The 11,087-nt window shown below is 37.4% G+C and overlaps 1 protein-coding gene across 4 annotated transcripts in view; it reads right to left on the bottom strand.

Annotated features, from left to right (window-relative positions):
- FBXO38 (F-box protein 38) overlaps nt 1–11,087 on the bottom strand; it is a 52,748-nt gene that overhangs the window by 40,609 nt on the left and 1,052 nt on the right. For 3 of the 4 annotated variants that reach the window (XR_001514278.1, XM_015565601.1, XM_015565599.1), the window contains exons 2-3: nt 5,311–5,504; nt 1,633–1,766 (exon numbers count right to left, since the gene is read on the bottom strand). Coding sequence is in view for 3 of the 4 variants with exons in the window: in XM_015565601.1 (XP_015421087.1) it covers nt 1,633–1,766; nt 5,311–5,438 (262 nt within the window). In the remaining variant the exon portion in view is untranslated. Of the gene's footprint in view, nt 1–1,632; nt 1,767–5,310; nt 5,505–11,087 lie in introns of those variants that run through there. The other variant, XM_015565600.1, reaches the window with a different exon arrangement.

Below are 11,087 nucleotides of genomic sequence, written 5' to 3'. Positions count from 1 at the left end.
ACCTCCAATAAAGTAAATCTAATATAAGGAATGGCAGTCATTTTCACATTGCCCTAATTTCTTTCCTGTTACAAATGATCACTCTTCAAGTAAGATGAATGCTTTCCCTTTAGGATGGTTTCTTTCAAGTATTTAAAGACAACTGTTCTAGCCTCAGGTCTTTGCTTAGCAAAAAGGTATATACTATTGTTAACTAACTCTGGCCAACCCGTAAGAGTTACCAGGTGACTGAAGATCCTCTGGAAAGGATATGGCTGCCCAAGCTGTATAATATTCCAGTGTTCCAGAGGTAATCTGTCCCATGCCACATAATAGAACAGAATAAGACAATTATCTTCTCAGCTCTTCACATACCCTTAAAGGCTCCCCTATACCCAGCCCCATCACATTTTCAAAATATCAGGATCTGGATACTTTGATGAAAGGTGGTTAAAAATTTTCAATTGCTAAACACAGTAACCAAAGGGCACTAATCAATGGACTGATGTTAACTGGCGGGGGGGGAATCCTGATTGGCCCTTAATTTTAATTCTTCCCTTTCAGATATGTTCTGCTTAAATAAAGTCATCAACTTTTTAAAAAAATATATTTTTATTGATTTCAAAGAGGAAGAGAGAGAGAGAGAGAGAGAGAGAGAGACATTAATGATGAGAATCATTGATCAACTGCCTCCTGCATGCCCCACACTGGGGATCAAGCCCACAACTGGGTATGTGCCCCAACCAGGAATGACCTTCTGGTTCAAAGGTCCATGGTCAACCACTGAGCCACACTGGCCAAGCTCAACTTTCTTTTCTCAGGGTCTCTTTATCTGAGGTCCGTTTGTTGTGGTTAGGCTACTAACTTTGAGTTCTTTACCTGCAAGGCCAATGCCTTATTTGAAAATATCCAAGACCTAGCATAGGCCTTTTAAAAGTGCTAAAGAAATTCAAGTTCCAGAAGTGCAACCTCTGTGGCCTACTAGAGCAGCTTTACAAATTTGTAAATATTTTTTTAACCACAGGGCACCATGAAGGAGTATAGGAAAACATGAAAAACTGCATTGTAAAATAAAGGACACTTTATCTAATGTGATAGGCATATATTTAGGTAATAAAGGGCTCAGTAAGTATTTGCTAATCATGTATTTGTGGATTAGGCTGATATAGTTTCTTTAAAGAATAGGAAATGAAAACAACAGACCATTAGAACAGGAAAGCATCAGGCAAAATGTGCACTTTTTAAATAGATTTTTATTGATTTCAGAGAGGAAGGGAGAGGGGGAGAGAGAAAGGAAAAGAGAGAGAAAGAGAGAGAGAGAGAGAGAGAGAGAGAAACATTAATGGTGAGAGAGAATCATTGATCAGCTGCCTACTAGGGATCGAGCCTGCAACCCAGGCATGTGCCCTTGACTGGAATCGAACCCAGGACCCCTCAGTCCACAGGCCGAGGCTCTGTCCATTGAGCCAAACCAGTCAGGGCCAGGCAAAATGTATTTTATCAAACTAACCTAACCTTAATAATTTAGCTAAAACCCTGCCTCCCTACTTACAAGATGATTCCAATTGCCTATCTCAAGACAACAAGATTTGATGACAAGTTACCTTTGATGGAAACATAATTAATGCTAGTTTCCAGGTTAAATCCACTTACCACTTGGCATGTATTCCCACCAGCGCCCAGCACAGAGATCCACAACCCTCACAACTCTCAGGTACAGGGTCACTGCTTCCTTTAGCTTCCGGGAAAGACATTCCATACACATGATATCCTGCAGAGGGAGGTACCTTTGTGAGAGAAAGAAACTCATATTTATCAAGTGTATAAGGACTTCCTCTCCCTGATGGGTGATATTTTCCTTCTTCCATTCTCCTACCCATCAAATGAAATAAGACCTTAGGAATATTCATACGGTTTTAAGATTAATAGGCATATATGGCTTTTTACTAAAAACAGGTAAGTCAGCAAATACTCAAGTATCCAAATAAAAAGTATTGAGCTTCCTCCATAGGGTATTTAATAGAACCTGCCTTTCTTCTTTTAAGTTTTTAAGGACAAAAGAATCTCCAAAAGAAAAAAAGTAGGAAGAAAAAAACCTCAATGCATTTCAAATCATGGTGTTAAGAGAATGCAAGGAAGATGAGAGTACTGATCATTTTGAACATGCCCAATATTATTTTATAGCTTTTCTAGATCCATTTTCTGTAGTGTCTAAAAAATTCCTCTCTGCTCCCTCAACAACCCAAGAAACTCTATTTTCTCAGATACGTACAGTAAGTTTATAGTATATAATTTTCCCTAGATCTTCTACCTTTTAGATCACACACTTTGATAAAAGTATTTCATAAACATTAAGTGAGAACACTTTATCTGAATTGCAATTTCCTCTTTTCCAACCTCGTTATACTTTCCTTCTTGAAACTGTTCAATTAACCTTTATTTTGCTGTTTCCAGTAATACCAACATATATTTTGAAAGATCAGAAAGTATTCTTTTTCAACACCCTTCCATGCACACTTAGATTAATTTTTTAAAAAACATACAAGCTACCCTTTATGGAGATGGTGTCATGTCACAGACGGAAATCACTGTTTCACAACTTTGCAAGGTAGGCTGTCAATGTTTGCCACACAGCCCTCCCCCATCTTTTCTTTCCTTCTCTGCTCTGCTGTGTTCCCTACCACTCTATCAGTTGACTTTGGCCAATGTCAAGTCCAGGTAAAGGCTTTCTGCATTGCTAGTCCCCTACCTGAATTCTTCAACATCCCTCATTGATTCCTTTAACCCTACCCCTTCCCACACTCTCAAAATAGTCCCTTCATTAAATTATCTTCAAATTCCAGCTGAGTGTATCTTGTTTCCTGCTAGAATCCTCACTGATAAAGTAGGTGCTATAATTATTCCATTTTGCAAGTGGTGAATTGGCTCAGAAAAAACCTGCAAAAAGTCAACAGCCAGGTAAGAGGGAGGAAGAGAAGATGTCAACACAGCTGGGTCTGAGTATAATCCTAAAAATTAAGCTAATTCTAAAAGAAAAGTCCAAGTATGCCTGATGAATATTTCTTTACTCCATTTTTTTCCTACCTCTGGCTCCTCTCCCTTCCTCTTTAAAACTATTTAAATAAAGAGAATCAAGTCAAATCATTTCCTCTACCAAAATAAAAGTATTACCGCTAACTTAATTTACAGCCTCCATAACTTAAAGGTACGCAGAATTTTCAGAAACTATATAACTACACATTTTATAAACAATGAAAAATATTGAGTTTAGTTTTGCCACTAAAACATTTCCCCCCAAATCATTGTTATCCAAAGTATTTGCCTCAGTTAATATTATACTCCCTTTAAATACAAATAGATCAGTAATCACACGAAGTTTATCTTACATCACATTTGCCCTCAGAAAAAGAAATGTTATTTTTTCTTCACAGATACATAGTCAATGGGCTAGAGTTCAAAAGGCAGATCAAATACATTTTAGAAAAGATGTGTTTAACATGGCACACACAACAAAGATTAGGTTTCTTTTAAGGAAGCCATAGTTTTACTTATTTCATGAAAACATGCTAAGTAATTATCAAAAACTAAAACACTGCTCCTCGGATAAAAATGTCAGAAGCTTAAAAATAAATCTTTTTTTAGAATAAACAGCTCATACCCAATTTAAGTATTGAGCTTAGTTCACAGTTCTTTACATTCTGCCAATTTGCTGCATGCTTTTTGCATGAGAACCAGAATAACATCCTTGTGCTTGACTCCAACCCTTCCATTTAAGTATTCTGTTTGAACTGTATAATGTTATTTGATCCACTCTCAACTTAAAATACGATCCAATTTTGTTCATAGTATGTCCTTCCATCATTCACAAAAGTCTAACACACATGCCTGGAAACAACTTTATCTATGATTTCTTCTGGAATTTTAATAGCTCTATTGTTTATTTCATTGATGCACTTAGAATTTAGTTGTCAGCTATGAGATAAGAACATGCTTTTATTATTTTCTCCAAATGGCTTTCAGGTTGTGACATCATCAATGAATAATAACCCACATTGCTTTTCCTCAGTGATGAATACCAACCTTATTATAAACAAGATTCCCCACATATATTTGAATTTACATATGGAGCCTACATATAGAGCCTACTGCCAGGATATCTTCTCCGATTCCAAATCTTTAATTATTGTATATTTTTAAATGTATTTGAATATCTGATAAGGTTACACTCTTTTTTCAAAAAATTTTGGCTATTCTAGTAGACATTTTTCTGTAAGATGAACTTCAGCAGTTTTTCATTATGTTAAAAAAAATCTGTTATTTTAATTGGGCCCCTATTCCCAGAACTAAACTAATAAAAACTACATACACTATGTCACAAAGTAACAAACTGAAGATGATAAAGACTAATACAAATTTATATTAGAAAATAAAGTATCCATGGTTCCCTAAAGTAACTCTGCTACTTCTTAAAAACATCTAAATTTACAAATATTTAATAATTTTTAAAAATTCAAATCATCTCCAAGAACTTCATATGGAAATTTACTCTAGAAAATAATCTAAAATAATTGAAAATTCAGATGATTAGAAAAGTTCACTGTAACTGTGTAAGAGAAAAACTGGAAACAATCCAGATGTCAGAACACAAGGGGTAAGGTAATTATCATGTCATAGGAATAGAACACAGTGACTAAAATGATAATTATGAAGACCATGTAGCAATATGAAGCATTTATGCCACGCAGTGTGTGAGGTGCTTTAAAAGCATTATCTCATTGAATCCTTACTCACTGGTCCACAGCTAGTAAATGAGAGACTCAGGATTCAAACTCAGGTCTCCAATTCCAGAAACAAAGCATATTAGGATTTATTTATTGAATGGATCATGACTGAAGTAAGAGAGCAGGGGAAACTAGAAAGACAGGTTATTTTTGTTGATGTTGTGAGTTTTTTGTTTGTTTGTTTTGGTTTCTTTAACTACTGTTATAATGCAATTTGGATAAAATATAATTCAAAAAAAGATTCTGAAAAAAAGTTCATCACAAAATAACTTTCATGTGTGCACTGCATATGGTAATGATAAGTATTATTTCACAAAACTTTTGATTCAACCACTTACATATATCTGCATACTGAGCAAAAATGTGTTTCTCAATGTGGGTTGTAGTAAAAAAAAAAAAGTCAGAAATGCTGCCTTACATACACAGTGATATAATAACAAAAGTCAACAAGTCTTTTAGTCAAAAAGAATTCCAAGAAGCCTGGAATGTTAACAGAGTCTAGAAAATAGCTGTCCAATAGAACTTTCTGCAACAAAAGAAATAATCTTACCTAAAAATATGGCAAAGCACTTCATGTGAAAGCTGATTCATATAATCTTTTGTTTCCTCTGATACTGTTTCCTCAGGGATCTCATTATTCATAAGACATCTTTTAACACTTTTCTTTCGTGGACCCATCGCTGCTGCGTTATCTCCAATATAGAAGAGCAAATCTCCCCTCTTGGTTATTTGAATTCAAAGTACCTGAAAGCAAGCAGAGAACAAAGGAGATAAAGTAGCAAATCAGATGCAGAAATTATCCCTCTAAAACCTAGATACTAGTAAAAACAACATTTACTTTAAAATACAGACAAAAGATAATTACAATGGTACAGATCACATTCAAATTAATAAAACTATTACACATAAGGCGCAGAACATAGTTTTCTGAAGAACAGTACAGAATATACAACAATTATTTAGAATGAGCAAAAATCCAGGGAACCAGGAGTCTTAGATTCTAATTTGTATTCTGTTGCTTCTTAGCTAACTTACTCAATTTCACCAAGCATCAGTTTCTTCAAATATAAGGCAAGAGCTTTCACTTCTCAGCCACTTGATTGCTACTCTCATCAACTGTACCATAATATTGCTCTTGTATCCAATCCCACTGGCTTTCAGGCCTCTATCAGCCCTCACCTGGTCTATAGCAATGGCTTCCTAAATGATATCCACCACTATAATGCCAGGGCCCGGAATAAAGCCTGCCACACAGTAGGCCTATATTATATAATTTGCTGAATAAATGCTTACCATACCATACTCCACACTGAAGCTAGAGTTATCATTGTACAACATTCCTCTGATTGCCTCCTAAGTGAAAAGAGCAAGATGTTGAATTTGCATAAAAGAAAAAGGAAAAATATGTTTGTGTTGGCATGGGACATTTTTGGCAGGATGCATGATAAAATATTAACAGTGGTTACCTCTGGGGGAGTAAGAACAGAGATTTAGGAAAGTGGAAAAGGGACTTTTACTTTTCATATTCTTCTCCATTGTTTGAAAATTTTAGATCGGTCATGTGTAGCTCTTAAAAAACACACAATGACTGAATCAGCCTGCAAGAAATCCTAGTTTCTAGGATAAATCTTTCCAATGTGGTCTCAAGCCACCTTTCCTATCTCACTTTTCAGTCCTACCACTTGCTCCTCAGGACACTCACTCCAGTCACACCAACATCCTCACTTCCCTTAAACCATCATTGATCTTTCATCCCTAATAACCTATTGACTCCCGGCTAGGAAGTCCTTCCCTTCCTTATTTTTTGGCCTAAGAAACCACTAATTTTTGTGTTTTCTTTAATCTGCCTTCAAAATCTAGTTTAAATGTTAAGTCCTCTGTGAAAACTTCTCCCTGGGAGCTTCTACCATAGCAACTTGTGTAATATTTTATTCACCATGTCTCTGCCAGGAAAAGAAACTCAACCTCTGCCTCTAGGTGATAACAAGTCCTTGGCTCATAATAAACCCTCAAATGTCTGATGTATGAATACCCATCAGTCCTTCCATTACTCATATGCATTCAGCAGCTTCAAGGCTGCTAAGAACCATTTCATGTCCCTATTTGCTGCCATGGCACTCAATGACCTCAGCAGCAAGCTTATAACCCTGCAAAAATGTAATCAGATGTTACTCCTATAAGGACACATCACAGCTACCCTGCAGCATGTAAATGACTCAACAAGACTATTAACGAGTACAGAGTAATCCAACCATGGGTTAATTCTCTAGCTATCATATTTTAACGTTTCACCTTTAAAAGAATCTTCACAACTCTGCTCTGGCCAGGGAGCTCAGTTGGTTAGAGCAGCGGTCGCCAAGCAGTGGTCTGTGGACCACTGGTGGTGTGTGAGGTCTGAAAGGTTGGCGACCGCTGGGTTAGAGCATCATCCCTACAAGCCAGGTTGTGGAGATTCTGGGTCAGAGTACATAAAAGAAGCAACCAATGAATGCATAAATAAGTAAAGCAACAAACTGTGGTTTCTCTCTCTCTCAAAACTCAATAAATTTTTTTAAAGAAATCTTCACAATTCTATTCACTCATACAATATTGACTCTTCATCCTTTAAGTAAAAATCCTTCTTAGCCAAATCCACACCAATTCATAATTTACCCCCTCATCTACAATCCCACCTTTTATTGTCCCTTTATATTTGATAATTCTGTGGTTTTGTGTGAGTCAGATTTAGTAGCCCCAGTGTACAACCTACATTTGAATTTTTTAAACCAAATTGAATGCATCTTAAATATCATTGAGTTTATATAAGTTCACTTGTTTGGAACTCAGAGAAACATTTACTCACTAAATATAACATTATGCACATCATATAGATGTTAGGTCTCCAGAAAGGCCACAAAAATCTCTTAAACCAACTGTAAGCATTAACTCTAAACTAAAGAGCCTAAATTAGCAAGATTAACAAAACTTTAGGTAAGATTATATGTATATTTCCCATATCGTGCCTAAAATTAAAGACTTGGTCATGTAAGCTACCTACCTGGCAGTGGGTAGAGAGTAGTGTCTGCCCCCCCTTACTCTAAGCCTTTGATGGGGAAAGGACTTGTAGAGGGGATTAACAGGTCAGGACCTATAGAAAGGAAGTCCATCAGTCCTCTCCAGTCTAAGTAGGTGCCCCTGGAAATGTTCAGGACATAAAAAGCTTCCCCATCAAAGACTAATTTATCTTCCCTCATTGATCTCCCCTTGCCGCCACTCACTCTATAATGGACACCAAAATTGTTTTAATTAAAGTCGATTCATCTTCATTTACGTGAAATACAGCTAGGCCATGCTAAGCATTTCATCCCAGGCAATGAGTAATAGAGGCCTGATATCCCTGTATGAGAAGAAAATACCATGCAAGACATGCAAATTCCCGAGTGACAATGTTGTCTCTTCTGTCCATGCAGTCTCTCTTACATACTCTATTTCAGTGGAATGAGGAATAAAAGCAAGTGAGAAGAGAAAATTGCCATGACTACCCTTCTATATCTTGGTTTCTTCCTACCCTTATCTCCAAAATATCACCATTTGCCACTTGAGAAACTCAGCGAAGTAGGAAAGGTCTAAAGCAGCAGTAGGTTAAAAGGGCAAGAGGGAAGGGGAGAAATTCCAGTTATCAGCAGTAGATAAAGATGATGCATTGGAGGTGGCCTGCAGAGGAGTCAGGGAGGGTTAAGGAGACATGAGTATAAATAGGTGGACTATAGTTTGCAGCACTAGGTCTTATTTCTAGGGTTAGCAAGTTCTGGGGGCTTAGAGTCTAAACCTCAAAGAAATGTCATTCTGACAATTTTATAGAATCCCAGAATGTTAAAAGTGGAAGGGGCCTTCAGAGACTACCTAGTCACAGAGTTGTTCATTTTTCCTGGGCCACAAACACATCTGAGACTGATGAAGATGCACATCTTCTCCCCAACAGGTAAACAAATCATACCCAGACTCATGTATGCTGAATCACATACATACAATTTCAGGGACACATCAAAGCTCACCCAGAGGTCCCTACCCGAGACTGGCATCCTCAATTTTCAGATGGATAAATAGTACGAGAGAGGATAAGTCACTTGCCCAAGGGCATATATTAAGTGTCAGAGCTCAGGCTGCGATTCAGACTCCCCAACCCACACTATATACCCTATCATCAAGTCAGTCCTCTGCACCTTGGCTGCCTCCCTGCACTCTAGAGATATGCCCCAGTGCTTGGAGATGGGCTTCTGGATGCTGTGATAGAACTGCATCTCTCCTTCCATCTAATTTAGGCTCCCACACAGTAGTCTACAATAGCCCTGGGTATCCTACAGTCATTCTGTAGCTGTCTGTTTAGCAGACCTGAGTCACAGGAAGTATCGTTTTTGTCTTGAAGGCCCAAGTACACTCTAAATAGTAAGCCAGGGTTATTTGTGAGTGTTCTTTAAACTAGGGTCCTTCCATAACACAATTTCTCTTAGACATGCATGCTCTTCTCCCAACCTGCCAATTCAAAGCTCCCCCCATCCCAAGCAAAACTACACTATTCTCTACTAATTCAATTCCTTTTGACTGCTCCCAAATTTATCCCAGTCTTTTAATCCTCAGCCCTCAAGGCTTTCTCCACTTCTGCACCAACATTTCCTTGCTTACAAAATCAAGTTATTTTCCTTTTAACCCTCTATTTCCATAATAGAGGTTTTAACACATTTTTTCACAATTCCCACAACTGCTGATACCTATAAAGACCTACATAAATTTACTCCTTTACTCTCTAAATGTTACAACTAAAAACCTTTCTATACCTGTTCCATCTTGTCAACATCTTCTTCCATCCCTAAATTATTCTAATTACTCATACCAGACCCTCCAGGACATGTGTTTGTCTCTTACTACACACTTTATAGGGCAGAGATTAAACACCTTCCAACTAACCAGAAAACTAAGGGACTTCTTTTACAAAACGTTCACAATTCTGTATTAATTTCTCATCCCATATCTAATTAATAACAATCCTCTGGAGAAACTTCTTTTCATGATTGCTACTATCTATCTATCCATCCATCCATCCATCCCTTAAGTGACCCATCCCTTAACTCAATTATTTATTTACTGCCAACTAAGTGCTAGGGCAGTGATGGCGAACCTATGACACGTGTGTCAGAGGTGACACGCGAGCTCATTTTTTTGGTTGATTTTTCTTTGTTAAATGGCATTTAAATATATAAAATAAATATCAAAAATATAAGTCTTTGTTTTACTATGGTTGCAAATATCAAAAAATTTCTGTATGTGACACTGCACCAGAGTTAAGTTAGGGTTTTTCAAAATGCTGACATGCCAAGCTCAAAAGGTTCACGATCACTGTGCTAGGGGGTGACAAACTTTCTTCCCATGAAGCTCAGAGTGGAGATAGATTTTACCACCAGTGTCGTACAACTCAGTCATTTCAATTATTATATCATAAATTACTTTTCATTATTCTCATCAAAAATACCTCTCCCAGCCCTAGCTGGTTTGGCTCAGTGAATGCAGCGTTGGCCTGCAGACTGAAGGGTCACAGGTTCGATTCTGACCAAGGGCACATGCCTGGGTCACAGGTTCCATCCCCAGTGTGGGGCGTGCAGGAGGCAGCCAATTAATGATTCTCTCTCATCATTGATGTTTCTCTCTCTCTCCCTTCCTCTCTGAAATCAATAAAAATATATTTTTTTAAAAATGCCTTCTCCCATTTAAAACTTCCCAGTGTCCTCATTATTCTATCTGGTTAAAGACTTCTCTGCCCTTCAGGCTTCTAATGCCTTCCTTTAGTTTCTCTGGGCTTCAGCTTACTCCTGTCAAAGTAATCTTGCATGTCACTTAATTAGGCCCCATTTCTCACATTAAAGATTTCGAATGTCTCCTACCGAGGACAGCCTCTCTTTCCTAAAGAAATGCCACACCACATCCCCCAAGCTGCTTAGATAAAAAACAAAGCACAAACAAAAACCCAAGATGACAGTAAAGAAAAGCGTCAAGAATCATCCAGTCCAACTCTTCGTTTTCCAGATGAAGAAAGTGAGGCCCAAAGAGGTAAGTTGGGTTGCCCTAAGTCATAAGGTCAGAAAATATCACTGCTAAATGAATCGAGGATCCAGGTCTTTTATCTTACCTTACCGAAATATGGTTTTCCTTTTTCTCCTATTCTATGCCTTAGAATCTTTTTTTTTTTTTTTACTAAAGTGTGTACCTCCAGGCACACAGTAATTTAAACAAACACACACAAAAGTCTCCATTTTTCACCTAAAGCAGACAGATGATTCACAGCAGTATATTGTA

This window comes from Myotis davidii, unplaced genomic scaffold (genome assembly GCF_000327345.1).
Source record: "Myotis davidii unplaced genomic scaffold, ASM32734v1 scaffold18, whole genome shotgun sequence".
NCBI classification, from domain to species: domain Eukaryota; kingdom Metazoa; phylum Chordata; class Mammalia; order Chiroptera; family Vespertilionidae; genus Myotis; species Myotis davidii.
This window is presented reverse-complemented; position numbering and strand designations above follow the sequence as displayed.